The 13,361-nt window shown below is 50.3% G+C and overlaps 1 protein-coding gene across 2 annotated transcripts in view; it reads right to left on the bottom strand.

The window, feature by feature from the left end:
• The window catches only part of OSMR (oncostatin M receptor), a 50,050-nt gene that overhangs the window by 5,550 nt on the left and 31,139 nt on the right, over nucleotides 1-13,361 (bottom strand). Inside the window, exons 12-18 of one of the 2 annotated variants that reach the window (XM_053657290.1) lie at nucleotides 12,847-13,026; nucleotides 11,680-11,784; nucleotides 9,411-9,584; nucleotides 8,360-8,527; nucleotides 5,235-5,316; nucleotides 4,665-4,737; nucleotides 2,151-4,362 (exon numbers count right to left, since the gene is read on the bottom strand). In XM_053657290.1, coding sequence (XP_053513265.1) covers nucleotides 3,787-4,362; nucleotides 4,665-4,737; nucleotides 5,235-5,316; nucleotides 8,360-8,527; nucleotides 9,411-9,584; nucleotides 11,680-11,784; nucleotides 12,847-13,026 — 1,358 coding nt within the window. In that variant the 3' untranslated portion in view covers nucleotides 2,151-3,786. Of the gene's footprint in view, nucleotides 1-2,150; nucleotides 4,363-4,664; nucleotides 4,738-5,234; nucleotides 5,317-8,359; nucleotides 8,528-9,410; nucleotides 9,585-11,679; nucleotides 11,785-12,846; nucleotides 13,027-13,361 lie in introns of those variants that run through there. The other variant, XM_053657289.1, reaches the window with a different exon arrangement.

Raw genomic sequence — 13,361 nt, forward strand, 5'->3', positions numbered from 1 at the left:
GTGTCACTGCACTAGGCAGTGACATTGGGGGGAGGTAGACGCCGTTGAGTGAGCACATGTACTGTTTGTTGCATTCAAAATGACTGAACGAGTAGAACAATGAATCTGCATTAAATTTTTCCTTAAGCTTGGACATTCCTCTGAAGGAACTATTCAGGTGATTCGGAAGGCTTCTGGGACAATGCAATGAGTGGTTGGCAGCTTTATCATGACCACAGGCCTGTTCGTGCATCACATCTCGTTCAGAGTTTAGCAAGTCAAATCACCCAGGTGACTCAGCCCCACGACAGCCCAGATTTGGGGCCCTGCAACTTCTGGCTTTTCCCAAAACTAAAATCGCCTTTGAGAGGGAAGAGATTTCAGATGGTTGATGAGATTCAGGAAAACATGACCAGGCAGGTGATGGCAATGGGGAGAACTGTGAGGACCCCAGGTGCCTGCTTTGAGGGGACTGACGCATTGTCCTATGCACATCATCCTGTGTTTCTTGTATCTGCTTTAAGAAATGCCTCTATTTTTTTCATATTACATGGCTGGATACCTTCTGGACAGACCTCATATAAAAATACCAAAAAATAAAGTACTGTCTTTGCCCCTTTGGCCTACTATAACAAAATAGCACGGACCGGGGTAGTTAATACACAATAGAAATGTATCCTCACAGAGATGTAGGCTGAGAGTCTGAGAGCAGAGTGGCAGCGTGGTCAGGTGAGGGCCCGCTTCCGAGTCCCAGACTTACTGTGTCTGTCCTCAGGGTGGAAGAAACTGGGCAGCTTCGTATGTGTTCTGGGAAGAGCATTAACCTGACTCATGGAGGCTCCACCCTCATGACCTAATCACTTCGCAAAGCCCCACCTACCAATACCATCATCTTTGGAGGTTAGAATTAGCATACAAGTTTGGGGGGTGGGCATTCATTCAGACTATAGCAACTACTATTGTATTGAACTCGAAAAAAGAAACCAAAATGTACTAAACCTTTGTTTCTTTAAGGCTTATACAATAAAAGACTAAGACAACTACATTAGTCCTTCAGATTTAATATACTTAGTTACTGTGTGTAAATATTTTAACTACTAATTCCGAAGGCTTTTTATCTCCTCAAGGGTTTTTTAAAGTTCTACTTTATGCAAAATGTTTAATATGTTTTGTAAATTCTTTAAGATGAAAGCCAGTTTATCTCTCCACAGAGCTCTTAGAGCACACCTTAGATGTTGTCTGATCTAACTTGATTTTCTTCATGGTGCACCTTCCAGTGGAGACTCTGTTCCACTAGAGTGAGTAGGAGTCAGGCCTTCGCGTGTCGGCAGAGACTCCCAGCAGCCCGTGCTGTGGTGGGGTCAAGCCCCTGTCCCATGCAGGGCCGGGCGGCGCCCTCCCTGCACCCAAGGACCAGTCCCCAGGCCGCCGCGGTATGTACAGGTCACCGACGCCAGTCCTGCCCACCGTTCAAATGCCCTGACGTTTCCAGGGATAATTATTACTAAGTTGGGCTTAGGTGCGATTTTATAAAGGTATCATGGCTCTGTTAGTAAAAGTAAAGCCCATGTAGAGAAACACAAGTATTTACACATGAAATCATAGGATTTGCTTCAAAATAATACTGGGACCGAGAGTGGGTAGGTCTCTGGATGGGCTGAAGCAGTACGTAGGGGTTTCTTCACCTCTTCTACCTTTGTGTGTAGTGGAAATTCTCTGTGAATAGTGTCCATCCTAGTCATTCTGACACATGAATACAAACCTCAAAGTTTCTGCGTAACACTTCTTAAAGCAATGCTGGTAAGCACATAGTATTGAACATTAAGGTTTTAAATACTAATTTATTTGATGAAGAAGGACTTGAGAGAGGGATGTTTATGCCCAAAACTATAGTTACAGAGGTAACTGTGAGCACAAAGTTACGTAGTCCCGTGTTTCCTACTGGTGCGTTGTTATCGTTACCGAAGGGTCTCTGCTTCACTTGGACCGGCCCCTCCAGAGCTGAGCCTGGGTCTGAACGTGGGGCACAGCACGCAGACGCCAGGCCTGTGCCGCGGAGGTCGGGGTTGGGCGGGCTGCAGCGGCTCCCCGGCATCTGCATTAGCTCATGCGGTGACCTCAGCATTACTGACTCAGATTTTCATTTCCCCGAAGTAGACAAAACCAAATAATGCAGTGGTGAAGTATTTTAATTAAGGCTGTTGCAACCAAAAGAACTTCAAGGTTTCATGCATTGTTGTTGTAAAGAGAGTCTACATGAAAGATACTGTTTACATCAGTCCTCGCTGTCATCGACATTTCTGTGGACTTATAATTGCTTCATGACAGAGCAACCCAAGAGGGTAAATGATGACCATCTGGACCCAGTGTTCTCAACACTGTGATGCTAATCAAGATACTCATGTGTACTGTATGAGGGCTTCGTAACCAGTTTTCCTAGCAAAAGGCATAGACTTATGTGAGCACGCTGTTGACAAGCCCGGACAGAAGTCCTGGTCTGTGTCTCGTGTCCAGGCCAGCTGACAGCCGCCTTCCTCTGAGGTGTGGGCCCTGCCCTCCCTCTCCTCGTGGTGGTGGCCCAGGCAGGGCATGTGGCACGAGAGGCACGGGCAGTGTCACGTCCACCATGCCAAACGAAAAGGAGCCTGTGTCTGTGCTTGTTTAGAAACACGACCGGTAAACATCGGGCTGACGGGCACCAGGAGAGCAGCCCCTGTGATGTGGAGCTTTGCCCACCTTGGTTCAGGGACGCAAAGCTGCTGACGCTGACCCAAAGGGAGCTGCCCCACCCCAGGCAGCTTCTCAGTCACACCCGGGGTGGGGGAGTGTCCAGCAGCATGTTTCACTGTGTTGACAAGGTAAGCATAATAGGAATACCAGTGAGAGAGAGGGTGGTATTTGGGCCTCGATCACCCATTGTAGAGTCTAAGGGATGCTAAATGAAAGCGGGTCACATAGAGTACAGTTCTTGGACAAATAAAAAGGAGCACCTGGAGTTACTCAATGTGCTGTCCCTTTTCTCTCTGAGGTAGTCGTCAAAAATTGTGGCAGAATGGTGTGTCCTCAGCAGTAGTGCCGTTACTCTGACACTAAGTCGAGAGGTTCTTGCCAGCCCTGCTCTCCACCTGGTGAGCAAGACAGGACGCCTGTGGGGATCTCATTCATTCAGGTGTCTGACCTGTTAGAGAGGCCTGCGCGCCCCCCACCCCGGGGGGAGACCTCACTGCACTGTGCCAATGAGCTGTAAATTCTCACCACTGCAAGACGAGTCTGAAATCTGTCTCAAACACCTGTGACTTGTTCATTAAGTACCTCCAGAGTAAATTAGCATTGACAACATCTGCTGTGGTAACAAACCTGTGGCCTCTATTAAGCCTTCAGTCTAGTAGTGCCTTCACCCTCACAATAGTAAATGCGGGGGTAAAACGTCATGGAAATCCTTTCTCGCTGAACCTCTAGGACCATAACCGCCCTGTCCGGTACCGAGCGGATGGGCTCACCGCCACGTCAGGTGCCGAGGTGGCTGGCTGTTGCGAAGGCGGCCTGGAACGTGCGGCGGCGAGGTAAGCCTGTGCTCATGGGCGATGCGGCATTTCTACAGCAAGCCGGCTGCGAGGAAGGACGGTGAGTCTCCTGGCTCTTGCACTTGGAAACCTAGCCAGATGGCCGTGGCCTCCTAGAAATCGGGCCTGCCAGTGGTGGCAGCTCACGGGGGTTTAAACGCCAGTAAGCATCCGGTCTGGTGATGAAATGGGGTCGGCAGTCTCTCGGTGTTCTGGAGCACACAGGCTCCAACCGAGTGGACGGTTAGCCGTGGTGGTCTTGCTCCAAGAGGGCAGTTGGGGAGCAGTTGCTGCTCTCATTCGGGGAGGGCGAGGCGAGGCCAAGGGGCACGGCCATTTGCATTCTATACTCGCAGCAGAGGGCCGGCTCCGGCTCAGGGGGCTTTGCTGGGAGAAGGTCTTTGTCCCCAGATACGGGGAATGCCAACTGGGACACGTAATTCAAAGTCGTCTCTCCGGGTGGGATTTCTGCCAGGGTATTCATGTAGTTTTGTTCTAGGGGCTTCAGTAAATTTTCAGGTGGAGTCGGTAGTCCCAGCTGACTTGGTGGGGCTTTGTGAGGTCCCAGGACATGGGCACAGGAACCGGAGTTGGGAGCTGCTTGGTTATAGGTCAAGTTCTCAAAGCAGATGAAGCCGCTGGAGCCTGGGGAGTTCTCCGTTGGGAGGAGGTAAATGTACTCCGGCCTAGTGCACGCGGTTTCTGGGGGGCGCTTCCTGGCGCCCGAGAACTGGATCTTGCTCCCTTCGGGCTTCTTGACAACCTCAAGAGCATCTGGAACGCAGTCGTTGACATTCATTATTGTCAGGGGAGCGGTCTCCTGGGACAGAAACAGGAAATGCACAATGTGACTCGCGTGTCGGGTACGGTGGGGGGGGGCACGCGGAGCTTCAGTGTCTCCCGTTGCAACCCAGTCATGTGTTAATGGAGGGTAAGAGGATTTCCCCTGACAGAAGAAACCAAGCTCTGTCCACCCGTCTCATGGCTGTGGGAGGAGAGGTGGCTCTGCTCCCTGTTACACCTGCCAGACGAGGAAGGTCTACAGAGGCATGATTAGTACTGCCCGCCCCTGGATTCGAAGGGGACAGGTATATGGGATCCATACAGCTTCACCACAGTTACCTTGAGTTTCAGGAACGACAGGACCCTGCTCTCTCGAGGATCTGGGATGTCAGAATAACACATCTCCTTCACCCTAGAGCAGCAGAGACAGTGAGACCAAACTTGAAGTATATCAGAACAGGAAAGGCGGAGAAGTCCCAGGTCGGACCCCTGGGTCACCGCCCTTGCTCTGTGGTGGGCCATGTGCCAGCCGCGTGACCCTTGGAGGCTTTGGGGTCCTTGCTGATTCGCTGGACACGGCAGCGGTGCTCAGGGCAGTGCTGTGAGGCCGGATGAGCTGCCGCACCGATGGCACTTAGAACAGCGCCGAGCACACAGGATGGGGAATCAGGTACTAGCTGCTGCCTTTGAACAAGTCTTTATTCTTTTTGAATGGTCATTGTTTTTCTTACATATCTATCCAAAAAGCAAAATTGTTTAAAACTTCCTCGAGTGTTCCTCGAAGCCTCCTCGGTCCCTTTCCTTCCCAACCCTAGTCCTCATCTTGTGCAGTGTGGTTTCTGTTTTGTCAAACTCCTTTCTAGACTCTTCTCTGACTCTCTTCTTGGATGACACTCCCCACACGCTTACCACTGACTCTTCAAGTAGCACAGGATCACGATGAGCAGGAGGCAGGCCGTCATCGGGATCATGATACGTATCAGTACGTGGGCTGCAGACGGAAAGGAAAGGGTTTTTCAAGGGAATGCTCTTTCTTCCTCAAAGGAAGAAAATAAGTTTAAAGACAAGTGTAACCTTACATGTTCGTTATTTCTCAAAAGTCTTGCATTGAATGTGCAAGATTCAATAAGGGATCTGCCTGCCGGAGAAGGCAGGGCATCTGATCGGCCAGCACAGGCAACTGCTTGCCCGTGACACACGTGACCAGCCCTGCCGCCTCTTCTGATGGGTGGTCATCGTTCCCAGTTGGTCCCCCGCCCAACCCCCGTGTTGGAATTCCACCCTGCACTCTGGCTACCGCGTCATGGCAGGTGGGGTGTGTTCCTCTCCCCCCACTTGCGGCTCAGCCAGGTGGCTTGGTTTGGCTGATGGGACGTGAGTAGTTAATGTCAGTAGCTGTCATTGCTGTATTCGCAGAGTTTCGCTTGCTCTCTTGTGTGCCTGGAATTCGCCATGACAAGACTGCCCTGTGCCCTGGCCGGTAGCTCAATTGGTTAGAGCATCGTCCAATACGCCAAGGTTGCAGGTTCGATCCCTGGTCAGGGCACATACAAGAACCAACCAATGAATTCATAAATAAGTGGGACAATGAGTCAATGTTTCTCTCTCTCAAATCAATCAATAAAAATGGAGGAAAAAAAAGACTTTACCCCTCTGCACCGCTGCCCACTCAGCCTGAGCCCCAGACGGAAGCTGCATGAGACAAACGTGAACTTCACCCAAGCCCTGCCTGGCCCAGCCAAGCCAGGAGCAGAAAAAACTTTTTTGTGCACCCCTGAGATTTTGAGGTATTTTGTTACACATCAAAAATTGACTGATGCCCTCCTTCTAGTTAAGCCTCTGATACAGTCTTCTAGTTAGTCTCTGATGCAGGCTCTGGTCCAGCCCATCTTCTCAGATGCCTGTCTTCCTGTCCGCACGGAGCGAGCTCCGCCAATACTAACACAGCGGGGCTGCTCTTCTACAAAGGCAAACTGCACAGGGAGTTAGAGGCTGACAGTCACTCACTCGCAGGCCGGAGATTCTGTTAGATCCACGTGCCCACCCCCCACCTACGCCCTGGCCACAACCCTTGCTGTCCTGGAAGAAGTGGGGTTTGATTGGAGGGGTGCAGGGCAGGGGGCACTGCTGGGGTTTTGTAAGGGAGGGCAGGCCTGGGAAGATGCCCAAGCCGGGTTATCGGGCAGCACAGGGCTCTGGAGAGAAGGACCTGGTGGGGGAGGGAGCTCAGCACCCTGACAACTGGCCCCCATTGAACCCTGGTGCCCAGGGAGGGGAAAGAAACCTCTGTCAGGACACCACTAGGAAACACCTTGCTCTCCAAGTCAGTACCTTTGACTACTACAGTTAGTTTTAAAACGTGGTCAAATTCGGGCTTTCAAAATGTAATCGAGAATAAGCCTGGAGACCAAGCCATAGGAGTTTCTGAACTTCAGAGCGGTTTGCTGAACTTTTTAGTGAAGTATGATCATGCGCACAGAAAGGTGCCCATAAGTGTGCAGCTGGGTGGATTTTTGCAAACTGAACGTTTCCCCGTAACCTGTACCCCGGTAGAGAAAACAAACGGTGCCAGCTCCCCAGAAAGCCCCTGGGGACCCCTGCAGTCATCTCCCCTCCCAAGCTAACCACTGTCTTGTCTTCTAATGACAAATGGTACTTGCCTCTTTCTGTCCCCTACAGATGGAATCAGACAGCAAGAGGCAGGTCTGTCTTGATACAAGACACATTGTGTCTTGACTCAGCATCACATTTGTGATTCCTCCAGACCCTTTTTGTGACTGTGCAATGTCACTCTCATTGCTGCAATTAGGCAGCAATTTATTTCCATTTTAAGAATAATCAATGTAGCCAAGGCTAAGGAGGTTTAGCACAAATCAGGGAGATAAATGAAATCAGAAAATATATTTGAGATAATGTTATGTACTATATATGTGTGTCCGTGCACAGACACACTCCTCTACCAGCCACGTAGATACCAAAGATAGAAGAAAAATAACCTGGAAATAAGCCCTCAAATAACGTGTACCTCTGACTGAAATCCTCACCTGACTGTGTGCGTTCTGGCCGTTGGCTTAGGGAACTGGGCGGAGTTTCAGTGAACAGTAGTGAGTGCCCCAAGCTGCCACAGTCCTGTCACTGGTCAGGGCCCTCAGGGGCAGCAGTTGTACCTGATGAACCTGTTCTGCCCCCAGAGCCCCCCCCTGCAGCAAAGCGCCCCCGCTCCAGGACAGCCTGGATCTTCCAGCAGACATCTCAGGCAGGGACTCGTTTTTCACCGAGGACTGTCTTCAGAGACAGCTTCCAGGGTGGGCCTCTGTGCTCCCCGATGACGCCTACTTTTCTCTTTCCTCCAACTGAATCTGTTTCCTCCCCCACCTTCCGGTTTGTTGCAGGTCAGAGTTCACTAGGAGAATCTTATTTACCCTGAACCAGTTCCTACCTCTCTTCTTCCTTCCTTTTCTTTCTTCATCTTTCAGGCCAAAAGCATTTTGAAAATACAGATCTCTTTATCTCACCCTTTCCCCACCAAACCTGCAAACCAGGTTTGTGAACAAATAGTTCTTGCCCAACTGTACCCCCGAGAGGCAGTCAGGAAGCAATTCGTTTGCCCCCCCCCCCCCCGCCAGAGAACCAGCCAGGAGGCCACCTGCAGGCAGACAGACAGGGCGCCGGCCCTGCCTTCTCTGGACAGAGCCACAGGGCTCTTCTGAAGCCAACACTAACTTTCCCAGTCTATGACTTTCAAACTGTCCCGGACTGAGTGCCAGAGAAGTGCCCCTGGGACCGGAGGGAGGTGGGAGGAAGGTTCCAGGCCACCCATCGGGCAGATTAGCCGCACTCGTATCTGCTTTCTGGAGTGCAAGTCTGTGCAACATTTTTTGTGAAACAGATTTTCATCTAGAGAGACAGACAGGGACAGACAGAGAAGAAACGTTTAAAAATTCCTGATCTAGACAAAGTTCACAGCAACGTGTGTGCCATTTGTCAGTGTGCAGGGAATGCCTAAGGGGCAGTTTTGACTTGGGGAAACTCACAGTGCTCGTCCGGCATGGTGACCTTGGTGAAGGCGCCGATCTGGCCTTCGCCAGCCCTGGTGTACGGGATGACCGAGAACTCGTAGGAGGATTCCGGCTGTAGGTTTCCCACAACCAGCATCTTCTGTTCCGGGTTGTTGATTTCATATCGGCAGCCTACTGAACCATCTGTCATTTAAAAAAATAAAAATTTGTTTTTTACAAGAAGGAAAAAGTATTAAGAGTGTGAGAGAGACTTGTGAGTTGGTTATTACCCCTCTTGTTGGCTCAGTACTATCAACATGTTTAAGCCAACCAGAAATTAGATCGTCATTTCATCACACCGGGAACCTGGGCGATGTTTTCAGAAGATGGCAAGAAAAGTGAAACATCCACTAAGCAAGAGATGTTGGGGGTCCTGGGAAAGCAGGTGGTTCCACAAGAGGCGGCCAGAGCATGGGAGAGACTTTAAAACACTTTCCGCGGCCGCAGGGAAAGAAGTGATGGTTGCCAGAGGGGAGGGGCCAGTGGACTTGGGGAGGGGCTGAGAAGGACAGACCGGAAGTTGCAACATCATCACAGGGACATAACGTCCAACGTGGGGAACACGATTATAGTCAGAGACGCTGTGATAACTCTGTGTGGGGTCAGGGAGCACTCGAATTATCAGGGGACCACTTCAGAAATTATATAAATGTCCGACCACGAGGCTGCACACCATACACCAATATAAAATAATACTAAACATCTGTCATTGAACAAGGAATCATTGCGATAACTTTGAATAAGGTCAAAGGGAAACAGAAAAAGGAGTTAGCAAGAAAGTTCTAAGTGGCAGGTTCTCTGAAGGAGGTGATGGGACTTCAGATGCTTCTGAAAAACCAGGCCTCCTGGCTTTTTAAGTTAAAATACCCACCCGCCACACTGCCCACCTACTGATTTGTGTAAGGATGCCGTGTGGCCACGAGAGCGCGCAAGGACAGACTTCAGCCTGGACACAGCCCCAGGCGGGAGCCTTTGCCATGAGTGCGAGCAATGAGATCTTAAAGGGGGAAACAGACAAACACGCTACCTGGAAGGACCGTCTTTTGGAATTCTGGGTGGCACTGCTCTGCCTTGGACCTCAGGTAGACGTAGTAGCCGCAGATGAAACCAGGCTGGGAGTCCGTGGAGTAGTCTTTCCAGCTCAGCGTGAAGGCGTGTGATGTCAGGTTATACACGAGCACCTGGGGGGCGTCTGAAGGGGCTGGGAAAGGAGGTCGGGGTGAGAAGAGGGTCACGATTTGGAAATCGTCTCTGAGCGTTCACGTAAACTACAACCACAGCCAAGTCAGGAAACCGGGAAGGGGGGCGGGGCTTGGGACAAGGGAGGGAATTTTATCTTTTTCTCAAGAAGATTCGGGCTTTGACATCATGTAGGAGGGCTGGGAAGAAGGTGCGCAACCTTCTTTTATTTTTTTATTATTATTATTTTTAATTCTCACCCGAAGATACGTTTTTTGGTTGATTTAGAGAGAGAGAAAGGGAGGGAGAAAAAAAGAGAAATATCGACGTGAGAGAAAAACATTGATCAGTTGCCTTCCCTACACACCTGGATTTGAACCTGCAACCTAGGTATGTGCCCTGACCAGGGATCGAACCGGAAAACATTTGGTGTGTGGGATGATGCTCCAACCCTCCGAGCCACACGGCAGGGTGAGCAGTCTTCTTGTTCAGGCCTCACCTTTCACATATGTTGAATGGAAGGCCAGAGAGACTCAGCAGCACAAAAAAAGAATAAAGGCTTCCTTAGAATTCCTTCTGTTCCTAAGTGCTAAATACAGTGGACGCTTTAACAGCATGGGGTTGAACTGCACAGTAAACTTACATGAGGATTTTTTTCAATAAATACACAGGCCTCCTGGATCCTTGGCTTGGGTTTCCCATCTGCAGATCCCCAAGTAAAAATCAGAAAAGACTGCTTTCTCTCCGTGGTTGGTTGAATCCACGGATGTGGGGTGCCAACGACACACACGGCTCTACACCACGTTATGTACCGGGACTCGAGCTGCCACGGGCTTTGTATCTGCAGGCGTCCTGGAACCCGTCTCCTGAGGACTTGGAGGGACCGCTGTACTTAAGTGTTGGGGGAGTCCAGGTTATATGTGGATTTTGGACTGTGTGGGGGTTGGCACCCCCAGCACTTGTGTTGTTCAAGGGTCAGCTGTCGTGTTTGAGAGGAGACCTGACCAGAGAATGGACCACGGTGGAGGTAAGGGCAGCAGAAGGAAGGGTCATGTTCAAAGAGGCCAGTGCAGACCTGCAGAACGCTGGTTCCCAGGCTGACGTCCCACAAAGTTATCCGCAGGCCACTGCAACAGCCCAGGAGCCTTGTTCTGGGCCTGTCCCATCTCGTACATGCGGACGCTCAGCCTGGGTTCCCCGACACGCAGCCCCTGCCTTAGACAGCCTCCTCCAAACAGAGAGCCCCCCATCAGGGGCCGGTCTGGCAAGTGCCAGGCATTCGAGGGCCCAGGCTCCTGGTTTTCAGTGGGTGTGAGACCCTGGGTGCCAAGAAGTGGCTGAGAACACCACATGGAGGATCCAGTCCCTTCCACGGCAGGTGGGGTCGCAGTGAAATTTCTGGGGTGATTGCACAAGATGCATCAAAAGTCCTAAGCATTGTAAAGGAGATGAAAAACTAAGAAGCCCAAACCTTTTGATGGAAAGGTCTCGCTCTAGGCCTTAATTTAAAATGGTTACTGTGAATATGGGCAAAGATGTGTCTAAAATGATGGTGATTTCGGACAAGGCACAAAGGGACTGGTGCAAACAAACAGGAGACATGCAGTGTTTGGGATTACGCAGGACCTGAAGGTGGATTTCATAGTTCTTAATCAAAGAACACTGTAATCATCCTAAATGTCCAAAACAGACAATGTTTTGTCTGATGTATCCAGACAATGAGGTGCTTTGCAGTCATAAAAATGATACAGTGAAATGACATTAAGTGACCAAAGTCCAGCTGCAGAGAGTCAGGCCCCATGCTCACCGGAAACAGTCTGTCTGCAGGGAAGGAACTGCCTGTGCAGATATAAATCATTAGCTCTGGGTATTTGCCTTTGTGGGGTAAAATTGGCAAGGAGTTTGTCTTCTTTTGCATAAGATTTACAGGTTGTCTTCATTGAAATTGGTTTGCATTAGTACGATTGAAAAATAATTCCTTAAATACCCAATTACCAAAATAAACCAGACACGGAAAATTAGGAATGGTGTCGAAATCTTTCTAAACCCAAAGCTGAGAGCCTCTCTGCATTGTTCTCGGGAAGTCTCCGTGGACACGTTGCCCGTGGTCAGCTTACCCTTTTCCTGGGAGTACCCTGTTTTTCTCTCCAGCAAATAAGCCATCCTTTCCGGGGAAATTCCATAAATCCTGAAGTGGTATCGGACCCCTGGTTTAAAAGCACCTACAGAGAAAAATCAACAGATTTTCAATAATGACACAAAAGAACATTCTTTGTACTTCTGGGAAGGAAAACTGAACTGGTCCCTTTATTAACTTCCTTCTCGGAGCTGCTGCCCTTCACCGGCACAGTCCATCCTCCTTCCGCTGAGTCTCGGAGCCTCCGTTGCTCCCCGCGAGGCCGCGGGGACGGTTCTCTCCATCATCCCCCAGTAGAAAAGCTCTTAAACGTGCCCTTAGCCCTGTGCATGACACCAGGGGCACAATTCGACCAGACAGAAAACCGGAAGCAAGTCTTAGACTCCAACACCCCTTCTCTCTGCCCACCAAAGCCAAAGGCCGTGTCCGGAAGGCCTTGCTTCCTCTTCCTCACTTCCCCTGGCTCGTGAGCGCACCTCTGCAATTCCCCTGCAGCACCTGCCAGGCCAGGGCTGCTGCTCTAGCCAAGGGGGACCTCACCTCCTCACTCCCCCAGGGCTGAAGAAAGCCCTCCAGGGGGCTCTGCCACCCTCCAAACCCAGACCATTCCCACACCTTTCTCTTGACCAGCAGATGGCACCACGAACACCCCCCCACCCAAGCCACAAAGCATGGCTCCTTGGATTTTGCAAATACAGCAATCTTGAAATTACAAATCCAATGTGGAAGATATGAGACCAATTCTATATAATCCACTAAAATTGAAGGAACAGATGATGGACTCCCATCAATGCCGTCCTAAACGCCTACCAAATCCATATATGTCTTTGCTTTGTAAAAGCTCTCAGGACAGCTGTTAGAATATCCTGAGGCCATTCACTTGAGAGCACTAATTTAGAGGAACGAATTCGTGAAAATCAAGAAACCCTATCTCAGCCTTAGGTCCAGATATTCTCTGTCAAAGTAGATTTAAGTCAAGTCTCAGGCTGCATCATTTGCAGAATCTGAAATCCTAACACCCCTGCTGGACTGGTGACTTCAAAATTCCGAGTTTATCACAGAGCATCTTCGAGACGGTGCGGACATCTGAGGTGATGGTGCCGTGAGGTGGACGGGACCAGATGGTACCGTGGAAGGCTCTGCTTACCCGAGCTAATGACTGTGCTCGTGCTGTTGGGGCCCAGGTGTCTCCACTGGAGGCCACAGGGTGTGTCCCAGGGACGGTCGCACCAGTCCACAACGTAGTCTATGACGTCTTCCGGTGGGGGCTTCCAAGACAGAGAGAATCCCGGCTCTGTGTGTTCAACTCTTTCTTCTTCAACCTCTTCTGTGTGTCACAAACAGGGCAATGTTTCAGATTTAATTAAGCAGACATTTTGTAAAAGCATCTGAAGGAGAAAATAAACTTGAACATGCAGTTCACTGCCAGGCAAGAGCCCCAGGACTTCAGTCGCTACAGGGACTTCGGGAATTTTCACAGGTGTTTTCCTGCCTCTCATGTCCAAGCAAATACTCACACCTGCCCTTCAGATGCCCCTCGTCCTGACCCCCTGACACCCAACCAGACTCCCACACCTAAAACAGCCCAGCAAACTGCCATCTGCAGGACAAATCTAGACTCTGAGACTTGTTTTTATGGCCCTGAGCTAAGAATAATTTAGA

Source organism: Artibeus jamaicensis, unplaced genomic scaffold (genome assembly GCF_021234435.1).
Source record: "Artibeus jamaicensis isolate MK-2021 breed Jamaican fruit bat unplaced genomic scaffold, CSHL_Jam_final scaffold_369, whole genome shotgun sequence".
Taxonomy (NCBI): Eukaryota; Metazoa; Chordata; class Mammalia; order Chiroptera; family Phyllostomidae; genus Artibeus; species Artibeus jamaicensis.